Here is a 24267-nt window from a genome sequence, read left to right on the forward strand (position 1 = left end):
TGCAAGATGAAGCCCAGTAATCAAACATCTTTGTTAAATTATCAACAACCAGGATCATAGCACAGTTTTGACTCTCTGGTAATTCCACAATAAAGTTCATAGACACTAAACTGTCGGGGGTTGAGTGGTGCAGGCAATGGCCTAAAGGTACCATAGATCTTGTGTGCTAACTTTAAATCTGAGCATAACTAGCATATGTCTGCACACATTGCTTAACATAAATTAACTCCAACCAAAACGGCTATTAACAATGGCAAAGGTTTCAGCAATTTCTAGATGCCCCCTGTTTTACAAAAATGAGACAACTCACAGCCTGTTTTCTTAACTGTGCAGAAACAAGTTGCAGTCTCTTCTTGTGGGACATCAATCAAATCAAACAAATCTTCTTGTAATGACTACCATCATATTCTAAAGGAATCATGCGATTGTGAAATTGGAAAGGCCCCAAAGATTACCTTAAACCCAATACTGCCCAAGCTCTTCAGGAATCCATTTCTTCAATAATTGAGTAATAGAAATGATTGATCAAATGTAATGCCCCTGTAATTTCCTGAGGCTCCTGGATCTAAAAGTCCTCAAACAACCTTTTTAATCTCCACCGGTCAAGATCGTTTTCATGAAAAGTTTGATATGAATGATTGAGGGCTGCAAAGGATTCAATATCCAAGTTGAAATTGACTTACATTCTTCGCTCAACAAGGCAACTACTTTCATTGTCAAGGAACCCAGTTTTCCAACAGTTTTTTACTTTTCTCATTGTGATGCATCTGCTAATGGTCTTTTAGAGGCCTTGGTTTTACTCTGGCAATCTTTAACAAAATGTCTAGATTGGCCACAATACATACATTGTTTTTTTAAGTTTCAAGTACTCCTGTTTCCTCTGTAGAAAGCAGGTATTTAATACTACCTAATTAATGAGCTCCAAAACCTCTGTATCACTTTTCTCTTTGATTACTTAAATGCACAATACACATTTTAATACCATTCTAGTTTTTCACAGAGCATGTCTCACCTAAATGATGATCTACTTGTTGCACTAAAACCTATGAGCTCCTCACACTTCATAGTAAGCTTTAATACTTGTGCCAGTACATCTGTTAATTTACCTAGTAACCCTTGGTAAAATAAAGTGGACCTCTCCTTTTCAGGCCAAGCAGTTTATATCACTAAAAGATAAGAGGTAATCATGTAACTCACTAAAACGTAATTAAATTCTTTAAATTCAACAACTTGAGATCTAAGAAAAGAACATGCTTCCTATCAAATATATTTTCGTGTTCTTTCACAGAACTCAGAAAATTTTATCATATCCCAAACCATGATTATTCTCTGTTAATCATCCCTTTGGATATAAATAATTTCTCTGAGTTCTGTGAACAAATGTGAAATTAATTTGATAGGAAATAGCAAACTTTTTTCTTAGATCTGAAGTTAGCAGCATTCCTGCTCATATAAGACAAGACAAAGGCTACCTTGGATTGATCATCTGGGAATGTCATAGGTTTACACAGGAAATGTTGTTGAACTTGTTTAAGGAGCAATGACAACGTCTAAGGGTCTTTAATAAATCTCTCAGGGTTGTGCCAAGGTATAACAGGTAGCACTCAAGCATACAACTGTACATTAGACTTACACTCTCTTCTAGGCGGCGGTAAGGCCTGTTGATCAATAACCTCAGGTTCGGCATGTAGCAGTAAATGCCAAGCCTCTTCACTTTAATAAGGTTTTAATAGATGTCTTAGTTTTGTTTAATCTGTATTCATTCATGTTATAGAACTGTACTTTCAGTTTTCATTGAATTGACCTGTTACCATATCTAGAATGTAAGATAATTTGGTAGCAGAATCCATCATTCAATTCAGAAAGGTAACTAGGCAACTTATTCAAGGTGCATTAACCTGGAAATCTGGATTCAACAGGAGTGATGATGGTTTCCACACTTTGAGAAACACACAGCCGGTCCCACACTGTGATCATAGGGATTTGTACTAGGTCTGGGGAGAGGGGGATGAGATTAGAGAGAGAAACTGTGGCACTCTACAGCGTCACACACCTGGTTGCACAACTGGACTTAGTCGGCACTATAGGAGCATTTATATCTAAAAAGTAAAGGTGATCTTTAACATGACTACAATTTGAACAATGAAGTTTGAAATGTAGATACCTACTATATACCCAGTGACACTCTCTGTATTTCCACTGTCTCTTATATTGTGAAACTCCATCTTTCCACTCCTGAGGAGCCAAAACACAATTAAGTTTGATATAGTAACTCTGAATCACAAGTAGGGTTAATATTGATTATTTACTAATGAAAGCTACCTAATTGTGATTGGTTTACATTCAGAGTGGCAATCAGATAGCTGTAATATTAAACATATTTGTTAGTGCTTCATCTTCTGAAAACCACAAGTGTAGTCTGCATTCTTGCAAGATACTCCTCTGGTTCCAGGAGGGCTTTCATCACTTCACTAAAGAAATAATTACAGAATTATAGCAAAAGGTCTTGGCTGGGACTCTATGGGACACAAGAAACTTGTACTCTCTGCTTTCACGTTGGCCTTCACTATTGGCAAGTCTTGTGAGTGTCCTTTTGATTTATGTGACATGTATCCCTTCTTGTCGTTAGTCAAATGTTCCACAAAATTCTTCCTTCTGGGATGTGAGTCTTCAGGCTAGGCAGCATGCACTGCCCCTGCACACTCTCCATCTTCTTCTTCTGCTGAAGACATGCACAACCATGAGCCTCAGAGTAGCAGTCTGTGCGGGAACTGCGTGGAAGGGGAAATGCAAACCTGACATAAACCAAGGAAATCCTTTGTGTATAATTTTTTTTTACTGGACCTGGATCAAAGAGATTTGCAAAGATTGAGCACCTTCATGGTTTTCTGCAGCTCCGGAATATTTCATGACTTTCAAACAAATTATTTTTCATTGGTATAACAATGCGGACTACTGAAGACTGCATGGTGTTTACTACTCATTTTTGGAAGTGACTTCAATATTTTACTCGACAAGGCAGCTCCTTTGCCAAGAAATCTAGAAGCTTATTTACAAGCCCCTGTGTGTGCCGGTAGAACGTCACTTTTAGTGACAGTCTGGCAGCATATACTGCAGGGCCATATCTACAAGGCTACGTAAAGCCGCCCTGCATAGCTTGTCATGGCCTAGTAGATATGGACAGAGTCAATATAGTAGAACATTGCCTCAACCTGATGCGTGCCATGGGCGTTATGGTGGGTGTTCCCACGTAACACGCATGACATTTCACACATTCATAGATTGATGAGATTTCATGAATTTGGGAATGCGTCAAAAGCTTTTGCTCCCCAGGGAGACGTAAAGGAGATGCAAGAAGGAGAAATACATTTTTTTTCCTTGTTTTCCCTTTTTCTATGTGTGCTACAGCACACATAGAAAGAGGAAAACGCCTCTCAGGATTGTTTTTGTGCAGGAAGGTGTCTCTGCATAAGCGCATGGCAGCCCATTGTGTGACAGCGTAGGGGAAAAGTACAGGAATTCTATGTAATTCATGGAAATAGCGCATTCCTACCCATTTCTTTTGATGCAGGGCATCGCAGGAAGACTTCTTGTAGCGCTGCCCTGCGCCAAAACCGCGTAAATGAGGCCCTGAGTTTTCTGCTGTCTGTTGCCTCTTTGTGTGTCATTACTGACGCTTTACTCTAGGTTTACTCTGACAGGCCTTAACAAAATTATCTTCATGAGTTCTGTGTCTTCTTTTGAAATGGGGACCTTTACACTCCCTAACTTCATCGGTTTAGGCTCTGCTGAGTTTCTAGTCTCTTCCAACTTTGGATGTACTACTTGTACCTTAGTCTCTGCTTTGGGTTTGTCTGAACAGAATTTGGCTAAATGCTAAGCAGACCACTACTGAGCCTATACAATATACACACATAGGAGGATTTACCACCTGTTCCAATTTTTTATTTATTTCACTTTGTAGCCCTTTATTAAATACTGGTGCTGTTTTCTCTTCAGGCCAACCAGTCTAATCAACTAAATGATTAATTGTGGCAATATACCTCAACAAATCTTAAATGCCCCACTTTAAGTTTTTTAAGTTCATTAATTTATTATCCAGAGAAAGAATGTGTGACTCTCTATCAAAAAACTTTGGGCCAGATTTACAAAGCCTTATCGCTATCAAAGCCTCACTTTTTGTGACACTCCGGTGGTGCTATGTGCTGCACCATATTTACAAGCTGGTGTTAAGCTTAAGCCTCTTTTTGGCCCCTAAGGTCACCTTGTAAATATGGACCCTTCACACGCACCACTTTGTTTGAAAGGGGCGTGCAATGGGTGTTGGCTGTGGGCATGCCACAGCAACACTCATTGCATTTTGACGCTGCCCAAGAAAAAAACCCACAAGATTTAGTTAACCTGAGGCAGCGCCAGAATATAATGCCACCCTTTGGGTGATGTTAGCATGGTGTAACAAGGAGAAATGTTTTGATTTCTCCTCATTTTTTGATCTTTCATAGAAAGAGCAAAAGGTCATTGAAGATTGATTTTGTGCAGGAAGGTGTCCCTTCCAGCACAAAAATAATCTCCCCCTTAGGGCAGCCAACCGTGCACCATGATGCAAGGGTGGCTACGTTGGCTTTGCAGCAAATTTTGTGCTGGCGCAGGGGGCAACACATGGGTGTGTCATATTTTTTTAAATATGGGGCATCTCTGCGTTTTGAGAATGATGGAGCTCAGTGCTGCCAAATTTGGCACAGAGTTGCAATCCGTCATTCTCTTGTAAATCTGGGCCTTTGTCTGCAAAAGGCAGAGCGGTTACATAATGATGGATTGTTTATCCCTACTGATGGGATGTTCTATTTAGCAGCATTTCCACTTACATATTACAGAACAAAAGCTACCTTAGTTTAGTCATCATAAAATACCACAGAATTGCACATAAAATGCAATGACACTGATTAAGGAATAATTCAAACTTCTTTGATTGCCATTAAGTCTCTTTGGAGGTGCTAAAGTATGTTGGGTGTTACAAGTGGATATATATGAGAATGAACCTTCGAATCTCATAACGAGGTCGTAAGTCCCAGGGATCTGTGTTTTTAGAAAATGAGGGGAATGGCACTTGGCTAACATCTTTCTGTTCTGTCTTTTTCATGACACCTATTTTTTGTTTGCCTGTGATGCTTTAGTCTCAGGCCAACCCGAACTTTCCCCATAGGTTACTTTATCTAAGAGTTGAGACAGTAGTATCAAGATCTATCATTCACCCCGAGTATAAAGTAAGGGTGGACGGCGAGCTCCGCTTTGCTTCTGAGCTGATGAAGTTTTTGACACTCGGTGCTCCGCTTGGAGTGGGGAGTTCAGCTAAAAACTCTGGTAGTCCCACCAGCAGAGCAGAGCTCACAGCGTGCACACTGCAGCCCAGTTAAGGGCCACACAGCACAAGCACAGACTGTCTGCGCTTGCGCTGTGTAGACCATAACTGGACGGCAGGGCGCACTCACCTGACGTCAGTGGAGCTGCTCGCCAGCATCTCCAGAATGGATTTCATGCGCAGGGGACAGAGGGAGGCAGAGAGCCAGGCCATGGCGCTGGCAACGAGGACCCCTTGGGAGAACTCAGGTTAGTCCTCGTTTTTTCTTTAATGTGCCCACTGGCCAGGGCCGTAGGCAGAGAAAGCTGCAGTTTCAAGCCTCTTGTGCACCGGGCTGCCCAGACCTCTTGTGCACCGACCTGTCCTGTGTGCAGTACTACTATTCTGTTCATCTCTATGTCCACAACCAACCATACACAATGGGACTTTGTTGGCTGCGAATAGATCCCTGGAAAGGAGAATTTGATAAGAGATAATTGGGTATCCCTGGGTATCCCCACACCGACTTACCTCTGTGCTGGGATCTGACGTTTACTCCTCTGGTGGTGATGCCTGCTGTGTCATAGTGAATATCTGAAGACAAGCGGCCTGATTCACAAAGATGAACTTGGACTTTTTTTCCGAATTTAGACCAAAAATCAAAGTTTACGACTTTTTGGTATTCACAAAGGTAAGTTGCGTGTAGTATCTTTACGCCTGTGCTTGGGCGGAATCTCCACACCAGGAGTGAAAGATACTACTGTTAACTTACCTTTGTGAATACTGAAAAGTCTAAACTTGGCCTTTTGGTCTAAACTTAAGCCAAAAGTTTAAGTTTACCTTTGAGATTCGGGTCCAAGAGTGATCCCTTTACTACCTTATTGGCATAAAAGGTCACATGAAAGTTACTATAATAATAACAAATAATAAAACTGAGTATCTCTATTGCTCAGATTCTCTGGGACATTGCTGGAACTCTGACATTTCTGAAACTGAAACACAAATAATACCTAAGTAATTAATATCATTCAGTTTGGGCAAAATCTCACTCCCTTATCTGACAGGATAGCTACTTTACGTTTTTGTGACAACACATTCTCTGGTTTTTCTACATTTATTGTCTTTTCTTAACTCTAATATAAACAATTTTCCAACAGCAATATGTATTAATCACTTTCCCTAATCGCATGCCTCTACCTCAAACACAACTTATGCATTATTAAAAATATCAACAGCCTTTAAAGAGTTGAGAATCCTTCCTGTTCCTCACATAGCTTAGTATCCAAATGTGCAAATTAAAATAGACTTTAAACTCTTTCAAGGTTATCTCTGAACAGTACTTTTACCTCTGAAGTTCATATCCAAAGTACGATTGGAAACTTTAGAATAGTATTCTGTATCCTTCCTACAGCAGCAAACTATGCTGATTGCCCAGTAAAGATGCTCCGAACTGTGATATTTCGACAGCTTCATGGGAAATGTAGTTTTCTGAATTATGCCCCTGTGCATATGTGCAGTTGTCCTCCAGAGACACTAAGCGTAGGCACTGCACCCTCATGCTTTCCTTCCCCAAATGACTGTAGCTTCAGTTGTAGGGCAGGTATGTGCTGTATTTATGCAATATGGTGTATTCCTGCCCTTTCCCCCTGTGCTGGTGCACAATTGGCCGCCTACATCCAATGCAGGCACCCCTGCACCTTCCTGCACAAAATCAATCCCGCAAGGCATTTTCCTCTTTCCTTGTGTGCTGCATAATGCAGCACACATGGAAAGAGGAAAAAAACAAGGACAAATAAAAATATTTCTTCTTGTTCTGCCTACTTTGGGGAGGCGTAAGGCTTTGCCGGTGCCCCAGGTTTGCATGATTAAGTAAATCTGGAGCAGTGTCAAAATCCATTAGTGTGGTGCGGGAATATCCACCACAATGCCCATGGAGCACCTCCCTGGTGCAGATTACGGCAACGCTTTATGCTGCTTTGTTTTACTTCATATCTATGAGGTTGTTTAAAGCCACATAAAGTGGATTTGCGTGGCCTCATAGATATGGATGAGAGGTTTGTGTTGCTGGAGCATCAAAAAAAGTGATGCAACAGGGCCTAAGCCTCTCAAAAATATGCCCCTTACTTTATGGACTCTTGGGATTTGCACCCAATTGACCAGTTTGGTGTTGCTTTATATCTGCTTTCAAGAATCTGTGAATGAAGGACAGTGTGTCCATTAATGCCATAAGAGTGTAAGCGGTTTCAGACAGCCTGGCTTTCATCTGTTTCTATACAGGTACGGGCGGCGAACAATGCTCCTGGTCTGCTGTGTATTCACATTGCTGTTCGAAATGGCTGCCGCAGTATCTGTCAATTATCTCATGTTTGCCATCTTCCGGTCGCTTTCTGGGATGTCACTTTCTGGATTTCCTATCATCATACCAGCATTAGGTACGTACAGGGTCAATGTGGTGGGAACGTTTGTTAAAAAATATATTTTTTATCTAATTCCCGCACCTAATACAGCTCACTCCATCTCTCAAATCCACTCTAGAGGACAGTCACCCTACTGACCCCCTCCCCCATCTTAGAAACATCATATCATATGTTGTATGGACAGGTGACTTGGACAGCTTTCTCTGTCTACTCCTGTGCTGATTACCAAACCTGTTATGAAACAAAGCAATAAGAATGTTGGGGGTTATTTATGAGAGACTTCTGTCTCCGGAGCGCCATTTTCTCTGACACACCAGCCACGCAAGCCTCTCAGCCATAGCTATGCCTGGCTTTAAATGACCTCATAGATATGGAGTAAGACAAAGCAGTGCAAGGCGCTACATTGCCTTACCCTGTGCTAGGGAGGTGTGCCGTGTGTGTTGCCTTGGGTTTTCCCATGCAACACCCATGGATTTTGAAGGTGACACAGATTTACTAAATCACGTAAACCTGGGGCAGCGCCGAAACCTTACGCCTCCCCAGGGAAGGCATAACAAGCAGAAATATTTCTATTTCTCTCATTTTTTCCTCTTCCCATGTGAAATGCATTCTGAGATTGTTCTGAGGTGTCTCTTTCTGCACAAAAACAATCCTGCATGTAATGCAGACACCCTTGCTCCATAGTGCAAGGGTGCCTGCGTTGGCTCTAGGTTGCCAAAAGGGCTACAGAGCAGGGGGAACGGACAGGAATGGACCGTATGGCATAATTACTGTGCATTCCTGCCCTTTCACATTGGCATGGGACAGCGCTGCAAGAAGACTTGCGGTGCTGCCCTATGCCAATTCCCCACAAAAAGCCACAATGGGTGCAAACATAGGTCTTAAATACCTGGACCCAGAATAGTGACTCAGAGTCAAGAGATTATTGGGAAGTAAACAAAAAGTTACCTCAACATGCTCTCCATGGCCGAGTCCTTAAATAATGAATCTTTTACTCCTGCTAGATTTATAAATATCCAGTCCTCGGATAAACAGCACACACATGACTTTGTTGAATTTGTGATAAAGGAAGACAAGCTCTCAGGATTTCAAGACTGGGTTGTTATGGAGCCAACTGCCAAGATGGCAGTGTAACCTACCTCCTCTGTGTGCCTATCTCATGATGGGCAGTAAAAAACTGCCCCAGCAGAGCAAGATGACTAGAAAAGGCCAAGGCAAAGATGGACCAGGTAGATTATTCATAGGCTACGGATGATGGCAGTTGTGGTCCAGACAATGCAAGGAAGCTATGCACCTGTGTGAAGGAAAGTGTCCACCTGCTCTATAGAACTGTCTAGCCTGTGATCCAGTGTGAGAGGGTTGAGGGCTTGGTGATCCTGATGAGTGTGTCACCACCACTAACTCCACTTCTGCCATCGCCAATTTTTGAGTGCAGAGGCAGGATTAGGGATGCTGTTCCAAAACCTGAGGCTACTCCAGGACTAGTGACTGAACACTGAAGCATCCTCCCCAGCCCAGTAGCATGTAAATGACCACGTCACACACGGAGCTCATCAACAGATGTCTTTCTTCTTAAGGATATGACCATACACTGTTGAATCACGTCATAGCTGTTAACAGTCATCGCTGGCGACTTAGAAAAGTGGGGTGTAGGGGGGGATAAAACAGAAATCAAATATAATTTTTTTTAAAACAGAAGTTGCCGCCGCTCTTTACTGCACTGCAGGCTCCAGCCTGCCGTGCGGCCAATCATTATGCTGCTTAAAGCAGCACTTTGATTGGCTGGAGCACCCTGGCTGGGCTCTCCAACGCAGACTGGGAGCCTGGGACAGCTCTCTCCAACTTGGCTACACAGTGCCGGGTTGGAGAGAGCCCTTGTGCTCCTTTATGTTTGAGCAGGCTGAGACGGCCGGCCAAATATACATGCGCATTGAGGGGAGTGCTCTGTGCACTCACCTCGGTGCTCATCACCCCATGGCCCCACCCCCTTTAAAAATAAGACTATAATAAACATAGTTTATTATAGTTTTATTTTTAAACGTTTGCAGCTCCTGCTGCTGGCAGGGGCAACACTCCTCCGCCCTAATGGAGGAGCTGCCCCTGGCTGTTAATAACCACACCCTAACACCCTTGGCTCTGGGTGCTGTGAGACTAAATCATAGATAACTGAAGTTGGGAAGCTTTGTGCAGTCAAGTTACTTCAAAGGACACAACAGATAGAATACAGTCATGAATCAACTCAGGTTTCTGTTTGTCTAAAGACGCGTCAGAAATGCATGGTTATCCTCATTACATTTTATTAAAGTTCCTGAAAATGCCACAATATTGTACACTTAGGTCCTCATTACAAGTGGGCCGGTGGTAAAGACTGCTGTATTATGACTGCAGTGGTCTGGCCTAAGCCAAACCACCACAATGCCGCCAATACCGCCAGGGCGGTCAGACTGCCGGGCCGGAGGTGAGCACCTCCAGTCCAATGGCAGCAGTAAGATTGCCGGCAGTATTATGAGTCGGCACACCGCCAGGTTTTTCATGGCAGTCGCACTGCCACGAAAACCCTGGCGGTAATGCACCCGGCAACAGGAATCCCCTTTCCTGTCCCAGGTACATGCACCCCGACATGTCCACACACTTTTAAACAGCCCACCAACTTATCCACACACTTTGAAACACCCCCATTCGTCCACACACTTTCAAACAGCCCCCCTACTCGTCAACACACTTTCAAACACCCCCTCACTCGTCCACACACCTGCAGACATGCACGCCCACATGACCGCACACACACAGACATGCATGCCCACTCACCCACTCACCCACGCACTCGCCGATAAACACCCCTACTCGCTCGCACCCAAACACACACACAACACTCCATTTGCTCACACTCAGTCAGACACTGCATTCTCTCACAAACATGCACTCAGACACCCCCATTTTCTCACAAACACACACTAAAACACCCCCATTCGCTCACAAACATGCACTCATACAGATACACCATTCGCTCACAAACACGCACTCATACAGATACCCCCACTCCTCTACAATCAAGCACACACATACACAGACAGACAGGTACACACATATCCCCCTTTCGGACGGTCCACCTACGAGGTGGTCGTCCGGGAGGGAATGGGTCTTGGCGATTTCCACTGCCAGCACCTCACCGACGTTCAGGAAACCGCTGCCCCGTATTACGTATTAATATGGCAGGCAGAGTCCTGTTGGCGTGGCGCCTCTCTGCTGTGTTTGGGGAGGCCGACGGTGTCGGATTCTCAATTGTAAACAGGCAGAAATCCGAATGAAGTCGTAATATGGCGATCTTCGGGCTGCCAATACTGGCGGTCTTCTGGCGCCTACGACTTCAGCGGTCTGTTGAAAAGATCGCCGAATGAGGACCTTAATGTGAAATTTAATTTTCCAGTTTCTCACATGTCTTCTATAAGGCTGCCAGAATCTAGTCAGCAACACCTAGGTGGTCATTTATAGCACAGTTCCCCTTGCAAACATTTATATATATATGTATAATTATGTATATATAATTATTATTTGATGAGCACAATCTATTACTTGAAGGTATCTAGGTGCTAATAATTCACAAATATTTATCAGGCAAAGAAGTAATATGAAGTACAATAAATACAGTGAATTCCATGTTAGACTCCAGGTTGTGGATGCAGGTGGGGTGATCAACTATGCTGAAGGCAACTGAGAGAGCCAGCAATATCTGGAGGGAGGGGTTGTCTTCATCTCTGATCAGGAGGGCACCTGTGATTTGTAAGGTGTCACTCTTCATGCTGCTTGTGTACTCTGAAGCCAGACTAGTAAATGTGCGCTAATGTGATCTTGGAGTTGAGTGTCGATTTATTTTTCAATGATTTTGCTGATGAATGGTAGATGAGTGATCGGCCTGTAGTTTTCAGTCTCAGCAGGGTCTGGTGTAGGTCTCTTTATGAGTGGGAGGATTTAGCCTGTTCTGAGAGCCTCTTGGAAATTGCCTTGAGTGAGGGAGGTGTTGATAAAGTAAATGTGGGGCAGCTTTCCCGGACAGACCTTTGATGAACACCTCATTTTCATAGGAAATGATTTTCGGTATTTGAGCAAGTTGGCAAGATCAGCGAAAAATATGGGTTGACCTTTGTGGAGTTCTACAAGAAGGGGTGAGTGTAGGAGGAGAAGCAAGCTTGGTATTGTGCATGTGCTGTGAGATCTTCAGTATTCACCTTTAACTGTCTTCTTTGGGCTGATGGAGGAATTTATGGTACTGATCCTACATAAGCAATTCTGAATGCATTAGCAAGTTAGGAGAGGCCTGGAAGGTAGCTTATTTTGGAGGAATTTGACCCATGTTTGAGTAAGTGACTAAAGGGAGTTGGGAGCTCAGCTGGTGACATCCTGAAGAAGGGGAGTGGTTTTGGGGTCATTCCAACAGTGCCTCCACTGTTGCCCACCTCAGATGGCAGCAGTTGAAGTACTTGATTGCACTTCCTCTCCTCAGAAAGGGTTCATATTATCTGCTGTGGGTACCAAAGATCCCAACCTTGGAGTAGAGCACTCTTCAGGCACTCCGACTCTGACACGCTATACCTTGATGTGATGTGGGCCCCATTGGGGCTGCATGTGGCTTAATCAAGTGGGATAAGGAGACCATTGCTGTTTCAGACCTCTGAGACGTTCTCAGCTCATTAATTGTCTATTTATGGATTTTAAGCAATGTTTATTACAGAGATATGTATGAAACAGTAAATCAAGATATTCATTCTTGGAATTCATTTAGATTCTGGTATCTAGTTTCTAACAGCCAACCTCTCTTTTAATACATTCTTAAATTTGGGTCTTAGAGATTCCCATTTGACTGAAACTCTTCCCCAACTTTAGCTGGAAGAGGAGAGTCTGTGAGCCTCTGACTTTTTTCACCTTCTCCCCTGCAGGTGCAGCTGAGCAACAATGGTCACTCTTCTCCTGAGGACGATATACAGTCTGATTTGAAGGGCTTAAATCTGTGACTTTTAAAATACCTCCCAAAGATAGTGATGTCTGTTTCATCTATCATTTGCAGAGCATGTTCAAGAGGCACACTACAAAAATGACCGTCCTCTTGACGGACTTGAGGTTTCTCTGGTAAATCTGCAGCCAGCTTATGAGTCACCCTAAGTGTGGAAGAATAGTCAGCTCTGTAGGCCACACTTTCTCTACAGAAGCCTAAATGACTTGACTTACCAGTCTGCAGAGCTGTCTTGCTTTCCTGAATGCCTGTGAGCTCTAGGGGTACCTCTGCTCAAAGTACCTGAATCATCTAGCTGTGCCTACCCCCACTAGGCTGGACGAGTGTCCAGAGTAGCTGGTGGTTGACTATGCAGAGGAGAAAATCAATCACTACACACACAAAATAGGACAATGAGGCAAGGTCCACCTTAGTAGGAAATCACGCTGGATTCTTAAAAATGCCCTCACCCACTAATTGTGGCATGCTTCATCATCAGGCTTTTGCTTCAACATCCCCGAGATTGCCAACATCAGGGATGGAGCGAAAACGGGAGGAGTTCAGACAATACATATCATAAACTTAGGGACCTTCTCCGCAGAACATATTTATGTTAAAACTATCTCAAGGGTACACTAATATTATTTGGCTATGCGTCTCCTGGATAGGGTTAAAAACCTTATATTTTGGAGGTGATACTAGGGAATTATCACCCATTCACCCCTGTCATCTGCTATTGTGTCAACAAGTTTTGGCCATTCCACTCCGCCCATATAGGTCTGATGGCCTTCATCAGGACATTGGATCCCTCTATCATCACCCCATATCTGATTTCATAGATTATTTGGCAATGGTATATACTGGAGTCAATGGTCCCTTAGCACTGCACACACACAGAAGTACATTCCTGTAAAAAAAGAATATCCTAATAGACATATACAGACATAAAGAACCACTGTGTTTTCACCCATATGCAATATGCACCCATATGGCAATACCATCACTCTGTCATAGGCATCAGACCTGGAGAATCCCCCATCCAGATTCTCCTCTGTCCACTAATCCATCGCCTCTATTATAATCAACACACCATCACCACGGCACTTCACCCAGTCAAAATCAGTGAGAAAATCATGCTACCAGTGGTCGCTTACCAAGTTTTTCAGCCTCTGTCTCTAAAACTGGAGTACCGGGTGGAGAGTGGCCCTGTCATCACACACTAGTGTGAAGCTCAAGAAACTATATTTCCATTGCATTATCGTGTAAGTGTTCTATTGATCAGTACGATATGCACTTGTTCACCAGAAATCCGACCTCACAAAGATCCGGTGACCATTACTCATATGTTCATACAATTCATGTCATATCAGCCGGATGCCTGTTCTCATATCTAGTGTATCCCAAGCACAATCACACAATGGTCCTTTGTGGTGTTTATGTAGTGTGATCCTGTGCTTCAAAGGCATCCTTCATCAAGAAGGGCATGCATCTGGCGAATCTGTTTTGCCTGTGTTTGAGCATTTGACATCACCATGGTGCAGCTTCTGCAAGCAGTAGCCATGACCCCCTCATAAGGTAATGACCATAGCTGCATACTCACTCAAATGAGACAATCCCTACCACAAGGTTTTCAATTTATGACCCTACTGAGCTCAGAATCTACTGGGTACTCAGAGAGAGGGACCTTTACTGCAAATGTTCCCCTTTTTATATACATTTTTATCTAGGTTTTCTACAGTATTCAAAATGCCAAACGATGTGGGGATATTTAAATTTTATTGGAATATAATCATATAGTGAACATTCTCAAAATCACTCCAAATATAGTGAGCATTAGAGGTACTGATTGGCAAATTCATTAGAAAATAGTTTTTGAAAGGAGTTTTAAATAATTGACTTTAAATAAAAATGATTTAACATTGTTCAGTTTATTCTTGATTATTCATGGCCAAGAGATAACAGCTCCTAACAAAGAAACAACAGCAAAGACGTTTCGCTCTGTCTCAGCACATAGGCCTGAGGCTTTTTCAAGGCTGAAAAATACCATTAGTATATGAAATTAGTCAAATTGATATACATTTTAAAATTTGCTTATGAAGTAGTGGTTGTGTGAGAATACATGACTTAAACAATCTATGTCACCCATTTCCAAGTGTAAGCACAACAAGGCCCACATTTGTAGGCTTTTGGCGCAGGGCAGCTCAGCAAGTCACCTTGCTGCACTGCCCTAGGTCAAGGAGAAAGGACAGGAATGCACCATGTCTATTCCATGTGGTGCATTCCTGTCCTTTTCCACTATGCTGACGCTGTTTTGGCAGCCTAGTGCCAACACAGCCACCCTTTCACCATGGTGCAAGGGTGTCTGCGATGTAAGTAGACTTGTTATTGTGCCGGAAGGGTCACCATCCTGCACAAAAACAATCCTGGGAGGCTTTTTTCTCTTTCTATGTGTGCTGCAGCAAGAGGAAAAAATGAGGAGAAATACAGATATTTCTCTTCGTTGCGGCTCGCCTGGGGAGGCGTGAGGTTTTGGCGCATCTTCCGGTTTACAAGGTCTTGCAAATCTGAAGATGTGTCAAAATCCATGAGTGTTGTGTGGGAATACCCACCTCAGCTCCCATGGAATGCCTCCCTTGAGCAGAGTAAGGGGACGCAGCGATTTGAGCTGCCTTATCCTACTTCATATTTATGAGGCCTCATATATATGATTTCAAGTTTTACGCAACTGTTCATCACTGTGTCACAAACAGTGATGCAACGGCAGCACAGGGGGCTTGTAAATATGCCCCCTATTTTTCATTTGCTTTTTCCAGCCTCTCACAAGTGATACCAGACACCTTTCCGACCACCATTGCTTCCTCACAAAACATACAGCAGTAGGTATTCTTTTCTAAATCAGTCCATTAGACGTGTGTTCCCTTATAGCTTGTAACTGCTCAAGAGGGTCCAGTGACTCACAATTGTGTTTACATTTGGTTATGGGTTACAGAGACGTTGAATCATTCGTATTTTATGGCAATTTTGGTTGCAACTGTTATAAATTATTCTAATGAATGTGATGAGCAGTACTACCTGTGCTCACTATATTTGGAGTGATTTTGAGAATGTTTACAATGTGGTTATATGCTGCTAAAATGTAAATATCTCCACATCTTTTAGTATTTTGACTACACATACTGTGAGGGACGAGGGTCATGCCCTCAAGGGGTTATTTGCACATTTTCTGATGTACAATTAATATGGCACTTTTGTGATACTGGGATCCTAAGACTCCTACTTCAACACATCATTGTGCAGTCATTGAAAGGTTATGCAAGTCCGACTCAGCCAGCAATCAAATACTCTATACAACAGATACTGTTGGTGTGTGATGAGGGTCACTTTTTGAGAACACTGGGCTCTTGTGTCCTGCTTTTCTGTAGTCATTGTTGACTGTCTGTTCTGGGCCTAAGGAGAAAGTTTAAACATGACGTTTATTTAAATATGAATAAAGGTGTACAGATACAGTATGCTAGTACCATGGCTAACCAATGGACATGCAAAAAGAACAGATGATGGACAGAATGCTGAACAAATCAAACATTCACCCCCAGTCACAGATCTGGGCCTAAATCCATTGTTTTTTTGCTCGCTTTGGCACTTCAGTTTGGATCAAGCCATATTCAAATCAGTCTTGACTCTGCTCCCCATGGGAACAGTCCAGTACAATGAACAATCGGCAATTTGTCCATTCCCAAAGGGTTATAAGTAACTCAGGTCTTCTTTGAGCAGTTCATTGCAAGCAACTTCTCCCAAACTCTTTAGTCTTTGTTGTCTGCAACTTTTTGTGTGCTGTTGTGACTACACTACTTTGTTAGATTATGGATTATGAGAAGGAATGAATAAATAAAGAGCATAATTGAAGATAGACTAGAAATAAAGCTGCTAAATTGTGAGTAGATCGTGGGAGAGAGATTTACCCTGTGATGAAGTTCCAAGACCTTGAGTTATCTGGTGACCACCAGGAACCAATGGCTGACCTTTGTGTCTTCTCTCGCAGGTGTGGAGTGGGTTGACATGAAGCACAACACCTTGGCCGGATTCCTGGGCAACGTGTGGGGCTGCATTGGGATCATGCTCCTGTCCCTAGTAGCGTACCTGATCCGCGACTGGCGCTGGCTTCTCATTGCTGTTACCTGCCCCTATATTTTGGCTATTATCAGCATATGGTGAGTGAATACTTACTTGAGGGTAAATATGCAATGGTCCCCCTGATTATCCAAGACTGCAACTCTAGACATAATGCTTCCAGAACTATATCACAGCTTCCATCCATTCTACGCTCATCCTTCGCCACCTTTTGAAAGGGGGTCCCAAACAGAGCCCTGCCAGTGCTTCTCAAGTGTGGTCTGAATCTATAGTCCCATGAGTTATTGTGGTACTATCTTATCCATCAAACAATCAAGGATTTTTAAAGCATGGGAAATCAACTTTGAGGGTCTCAAGGCGCTGGTGTTTCTAACTGTTAAGTGGTGATCTGTTCATTGGAACAGCCAGGTCCTGAGTCCTTTCCTGATTTGCTGGCGCAAGAAGGCGAGCCTGAGGTGCAGGGGTAGGTCCTTCTATCGTATTCTAGAGTCAACTTCAGAACACCACTGCTTCTGACAAGCTGCAGGAATTGTGATAGTCAAATCCACTCTCTTTCTGGTAATTGGTTCAATGTGTCCACTGTTCCCATCCAGTCAGTACCAGCATTGTCCCTCCTAACTCAATGATGAACATGTTCCCCAGTCTTTTTTTTTTTTTAAATGTTTTTATTAAGCAATATATAGAAACTGTCAATGCAATACAACTGTTTCAAAGGAGTATGCAGCTTCTTAGCTCATACAATAAGAAGCTTTTAATAATGTGCATCAAGTAAAAAAAAGAGAGCAAAAAAAGTAACCAATAAGCGACAAGAAGAGAAGGAAAAAGAAAAAAGGAACTATACATTATATAACTGTGTTCACTCTGGTTATATCTTTTTGCATGTGTGCATAATGGCGTTTGAACATTAGGATTGTCGTTGGGTTGCCTGGGGGGGTGAAGGTGCACAGTTAATGTGGGTACAGGTTTTAAATAAAGGTGTATGTTCTTGCGTGGGCATGGCATATGCATATTCGTTTGGGGGAGTTTATGGCCATGTTGTCTTGATGAATCTAGCTAGTTCTTTAGGTTATATGACCATTAAATGTTCTATTGTGGGTGCTTATTAGTGAAGGAAATGTAAGGAATCATGGGGGGAACAAGTCGTGTCTGGTTTCTATTTTAACCACAAAGCTGTCCCATATTTCGGTTCCTTCCTGTGGCTGGCCCGTCTGTTGTGCTTGTTTCAGTGTGTGGGCTTCTGCTTGTGTACGGTTGTATAGGTCGCGCAGCCAGGTTACGTAAGGAGGAGTTTGGGGCGCCTTCCAATGTATAGCGATCAGGCGTTTCTACGCTACAAACGCCAGATCTATGAATTTGTGTTGGTGTTTGTCACCTTTGGTGCGGTGTCGGATTCCTAGGAGAATGATTCTGGGGAGGGGGTGAGTACATGATCAGCAATTTCTGAGGTAGTTTCTGTGATTTTCTGCCAGCTTGCATTTATTAAGGAACATTCCCAGACCATGTGGTAGAAATTGGCAGTGGATGCTGCACATCTAGGACATTCCGATTTGGCATTGGGGTAAATTCTGTTGATGCGTGCTGGGGATAAATACGTCTGATGAATGTAATTAAATTGAGTGTATCTCAGTCTGGTGTTTCGTGATACCGTTTTGACCGTGGCTAGAATGATTTCCCATGTTTTTTGGGAGATTGGATCAGCTAGTGCGGTGTCCCATCGAGATTTAGCTGGTGTTAGGTCTACACGGGCATTTCCTGTTAGGTCTTTGTATATCATTGAAATAGTAACTTTAGTGTTGTCTATTGTCAGTAGCGTTGTGAGCAACCCGGATTCATCAGGTTCGTTATTACTATTGCCCCATAGGTCACGTATCAGTTTGGTGATGGCCCCATACATTAAAAAAGCTCCGGTGTGCATTACTCCCAACTCCGCCAGTTCCTTAAAAGTTTTCATGTGGGAGTCAGAATATAGATCGCCCACATTTAAGGTTACCGTTTCCCGTATATCGTGATATAGTGCCAAATTCTGTATTTTCGGGATCTGTGATAGGGGTATTGTAGGTGAATATGGGGGAAGGTTGGACTTGCCCTGAACATATCTTTTCCAGCAAAATTTAGCAGCTTCCAATATTGGGGATCTATTGGGTGGAGAAGGAGCGCCCGCTAACAATGTTGTTAATATCATTTGCGATGTTGTGTATCCCTTCATTGCTACGCTTTCTGGGGACGTTGGGTTGTTAAACCATGAAGCCATCCACTGTAGTTGGGCCGCTGCATAATACAGTTCCAGGTTTGGCATACCCAAACCACCCTCCGCTTGTGAGTGTTGTGCAATAGCCAGTGATATCCTTCGTCTATCTCTGCCCCATAGCAATTCAGTTAGCAGGGAATGCAGTTTATGGAAGAATGTACGTGGTAATGTCAGCGGGAGGGCTGTGAAATAGTACAGGAAACGAGGTAGGATTAGCATTTTAGCTATTGCGGTACGGCCCATGGGGGATAGTGGAAGCGATATCCAGAATGTCAGGGAGCTCCGGGTGGATCTAAGTAGACGGTCTAGATTACCCTCCTTTAGGTCTTTCATAGAGTGATAGATCTGTATGCCTAAATACTTGAAGGTGGAGGCTGCCCAGGGTAGTTGATATTGTGGTAAACTGCTGTGCTGTTCATTTGGTATGGGTGTTAGGGGAAAGATACATGATTTGGACCAATTTATATGTAGTCCCGAAACCTGTGCAAAGCTATCTAGTATTAGCATTATTTCTGTGATAGATGTTGTGTGTTGGCGTAGGTAGATTAGGGCATCGTCGGCGTATAGTGACACAATATGATGTTGGTCCATCTCTAGTATGCCCCATTTGTGAGCGTCTTTACGAAGTCTAATTGCCAGTGGTTCCATTGCAATAGCAAATAATAGGGGGAAAAGTGGGCAGACCTGTTTTGACTCTTGCTATGGGCTTGTGGTATAATATTGTGGTATAACGTCCTAATCCAGTTTATGAAGCCTCGCTGGAATCCGAATGCTTCTAATGTACTGTAGAGATACTCCCAGCTGAGTGTGTCAAAAGCTTTTTCTATGTCTAGGGACATAGCTACTGCTTCCGTCCCGTTAGTGCCATGCATTAAGCGAATCAGTCTTCTAATATTTAAGAAGGTGCTTCTACCTGGTATGAACCCTGATTGATCTGAGTGTATTAGCTCCGACAAGTAAGGGAGAAGTCTATTTGCCAGGATTTTTCCTAGGAGTTTACAATCAGAGTTAATAAGCGATAGGGGTCTGTATGACCTGACGTCTAAGGGATCACGGCCTGGTTTTGGGAGCACAGCTATTAATGCTTCTCGCATGGAATCTGGAAGTTGCTTTCTGTTGTGTGCTTCATTAAACACCTCAAGAAGGGGTTGTAATAAGTGGTTAGGGTATGATTTGTAGTATTCTACTGGCAATCCGTCAGGGCCTGGGGCCTTGTTGCTTGCCATTTGCGAAAGAGCAGTTTGTAGCTCTTCTTTTGTGATGGGGCCATCTAGCATTTCTGAGTTGCTTATTATGTGTGGGTTTTGGGGAATCAATGTTAATAGTGTAACAAGCTGTTGTTTAGGAGGGGGATTAGAGGTTTGATAAAGAGTGCAGTAGTACGTATGGAAGGCTGTGTTAATTTCGACTTGGGTGTTGACGACACGGCCTGTATGAAGTTTAATCGCTCCTAAGGGTGCTGTCTGTGTTGGTTGACGGACCAACCAAGCTAATAATTTTCCTGATCTGTCACCCTCTGCGTGTTGTCTCGCCTGTAGGTATCTGTAATCGTGTTTGCATAGTCTGGTGTCTGTTTCTTTATAGTTTGCTCTGAGATCACTCAGTGTTTACAGTGTGGAGGGATTTATTGAGAGCTCAATCTCCGCCTTGCGCATTTGAATTTCTAATTCCTGTAGTTCTCTAGTAAGCACTTTTCTGACTCCTACTGTGGCCGCTAAACAGTGGCCACAGGTCACAGCTTTATGGGCATCCCATTCAGTAGCGCGTGTTGAGGCGGTGTCTTTGTTTACCGTGAAATAATTTGATAAGCATTTAGATAACTCTGCTTTGAAGGGGGGGGTCTGTGAGGGCTTCTGATTGTAAGCGCCAAGTTGGAATACGGGTATGTGTGCGTCCCCATGTTATTGTGACATGCAGTGGATTGTGGTCCGAGATAGTGCGAGCTAGGTATTCTGATTTATTTATTTTATGAATTATTGCAGGTGTTGCGAATAGCATGTCTATTCTTGTGTGTATTTTATGTACTGATGAGTAATAAGAGTATTCACGATGCGTGGGATGTCCCGCCCTCCATGTTTCTTTCAAGCCATTATTTGCAGCCCATTCTACTAGGTCGGCAGTTGTGCGCCTGGCTGGTGCAGTGATCAGTGGGGGAATTGGTCGATCCATGTGTATGTCTAACACCGAGTTAAAATCCCCACCCCATATACTAGGCTCAAATGGGTCTCTGAGTTTGCTGTTGTTGAGTGTCCATAAAAATTCGCGTTGGCCTGTGTTCGGGGTGTATAGAGCAACTATTGCTAATGGTTGACCATCTAGTTCCCCCTCCAATATCACATACCTTCCGTTTGGATCAATCTGCGTGCAGGATATTACAAACGGGACCCCTGGTGCTATCCATATCGCCACCCCTCGGGCGTAAGATGAAAAAATGGTGCCATATATTTGGCCCCGCCATTTTGCGCGCATGTTTTCTAGTAAGGCCCGGTTGAGGTGAGTCTCTTGCAGCAAGGCTATGTGTATCCGATGTCACTTAAGGTACGCATACATTTGTAGCCGTTTACGTATAGCTGCCATGCCCCTGATGTTCCATGTGATTATTTTATATTATGGAGTGTTTAAGTTGTGTTGGTGTGCCATGTTATGTGTGTTGTTTTGCTAAGTTAGGGGGGTGTATTTTCTGTGCATTGCGCTCTACCCAGCATTTCCGACTGTGCTTTATAATTGGGATATTACCGACTTTAGCAACGAGTACAACATTTGTGTTGTATGATTGTTTACTACGCCTATTGCTACAATCATGGGTTACGACATGTGCCTTGAGTGAATCACATCTAATAATGTTTGAAACAACAACTATATATAACTGTAACTGTGCATACGGCTGTAATAGAGCCTGTGTCTGCCTTCTTAAAGAATCTGTCCATATGGAGTGGGGGGCGCTGTGGACAAATGTATCCGAGTTGTCGAGCTTCTCGGCCCGTTCTGCTCCCTGTACTGGTGCGTTCCTTCCGGCACCTCCGGCGGCTGCAGGTCCAGGTCTGATAATTCTCCGCTTCCTTGCTAGTCATCAGGCTAAGTGGGTTTTGTACACTGTGAGGAAAACTGTTCCTGACTGTAAAGTTATTTTGGACTTTCCTATTTAGCAAATATCATCTGCAGTGCGCGGGGTCAGGCTAGGGCCGCGGTTGGAGTCTGTGGAATCATATTGTGTTTCGAGGTCTGGCTCGCCTTCGTTTTGGATGAACTGGGACGTCGGGGATGTGTTGATGAAGCATGTTGTGGCCTGTAATAATGAAGAGAGTTCTGCTTGGGATTGTTCAGGTGAAGGTTTAACATCCTGTTTCATTCGTGGCTTAAGCCTAGACTTAGGTGATGACCATTTTTCCGCTGTGTTTCCCAAATTCGTTTGATCGGCCAGGCCTTTAGCGCGTAACCAAGTCCAGGCGTCTTCAGGAGTATTGAAAAAGAGAGTGCGATTGTCACTTTGGATACGTAATTTTGCAGGAAACAGAAGGGCATATTTTATGTTATGTTCACCCAGTCTTTCCTTGACCTTAAAAAAGGAGTTGCGTTTCTTCTGCACTTCCGCAGTGAAATCCGGGTAGGCCATGATCTCTGCATTTTCGAAGCTCACAAGGCCTGATTTACGGAACAGTTGCAGGATAAGGTCTCCATCACGGAAGTTAAGGAGTCTTGCAATAAGCCGACGGGTCTGGGCCCCTGGAGGGGGTGTTCTTCCAGGCACTCTATGTGCTCTTTCCACTGAAATTGTTTTTTGAATATTATTTTGTAATATTGTGTTCGTTAGCCATTGTTCAATAAATAGTTCTGCGCTGGGTTCTTCTGCCCGTTCTGGAAATCCCACAAATCGGACATTGTTCCGGCGTGATCTGCCTTCAGCGTCCTCGGCTCTGCGCTTAAGGACTTCAACTTCCGTTGTTACTGTCATTAGTTGTTGCCGAAGGTCATTTATCGATGGTGTTAACCGTGTCGTTTCTTTTTCGATCGTTGTTACTCTTTCCGCCAGTGCTTTTTGGTCCGTGCGTAGAAGGTTAACATCTTCCGTGATCGCTCCAATTTTTGCCTCTAATGTAGATTTGGTATCTAGGATGGCTTCTAATATTTTCTCGAATTGCGTAGTGTGCGACTTTAGGGTTGTCTCAAGCTTCTGAAGTGCCTGGTGTGTGACCGAGGACTCCGGCGGTGGTTTAGGCTTGTTTGATTCCATGTTGTTTGGTGGCGCACGCAGGGCCTTTGGTTTGTCCATTAAGGGAGCGAGTCTAGTTTGATTTGTTGCTAGCGAATTGTCGCGGTACTTATAGGTCGGTCCGAGAGCAGTATTGATCAAATTCGTCGATGTTTTTCTGGTTCTGTTATGTACAGGTTTTCACTTCAGTAATGATGATCTGGTCTGTCTCTCGTAGAGTTTTTGGTACTGTTGAATGTTGCACACACGGTGTACTTTTATTCTGTAGCGAGCAGTAGTTGTTGGAAGCTGCCTGATGTGGGCAGCCGCAGTACGCTGTATGGTGCCCTAGTGGAGAGCCCGTTGCTGTGGGACAGATGGTGCATCTAGGCACCTGTGTGATGTCTGGTATATGCTATTTGGCCCTGGAGTCCAATCAGTGCTGCTAAGAGGGCTTGCAGTTGTATTCTACTAGATGTAAATTATTTACAGGCGTTGAATATTTGTGGCCATATTCATACTTTTTGACGCAAAACTGCGCTAACGCAGTTTTGCGCCAAAAAAATTAGCGCCGGCTAACGCCATTCTGAAGCGCCATGCGGGCGCCGTATTTATTGAATGGCGTTAGCCGGCGTTAGCCGACCGGCGCTGCCTGGTGTGCGTGAAAAAAAACCACGTACACCAGGCAGCGCCGGCGTAGGGAAAAATGGCGTTTGGGCGTCCACAAATGGGGCAAGTCAGGCTGAGGCAAAAAAATCGTCTTAACCCGATTTGCGCCATTTTTTTTGGGCGCCCAGACGCCATTAACATGACTTCTGTCTTAGCAAAGACAGGAGTCATGCCCCCTTGCCCAATGGCCATGCCCAGGGGACTTATGTCCCCTGGGCATGGTCATTGGGCATAGTGGCATGTAGGGGGGCACAAATTAGGCCCCCCTATGCCACAAAAAAATATTTAAAA

The 24267-nt window shown here is 43.6% G+C and overlaps 1 protein-coding gene across 1 annotated transcript in view; it reads left to right on the forward strand.

The window, feature by feature from the left end:
* The window catches only part of LOC138297449 (solute carrier family 22 member 7-like), a 137686-nt gene that overhangs the window by 63726 nt on the left and 49693 nt on the right, over positions 1-24267 (forward strand). Inside the window, exons 4-5 of the mRNA XM_069236799.1 lie at positions 7616-7770; positions 16782-16950. Coding sequence (XP_069092900.1) covers positions 7616-7770; positions 16782-16950 — 324 coding nt within the window. The remainder of the gene's footprint in view (positions 1-7615; positions 7771-16781; positions 16951-24267) is intronic.

The sequence above is a fragment of the Pleurodeles waltl genome, chromosome 5 (assembly GCF_031143425.1).
Source record: "Pleurodeles waltl isolate 20211129_DDA chromosome 5, aPleWal1.hap1.20221129, whole genome shotgun sequence".
NCBI lineage: Eukaryota > Metazoa > Chordata > Amphibia > Caudata > Salamandridae > Pleurodeles > Pleurodeles waltl.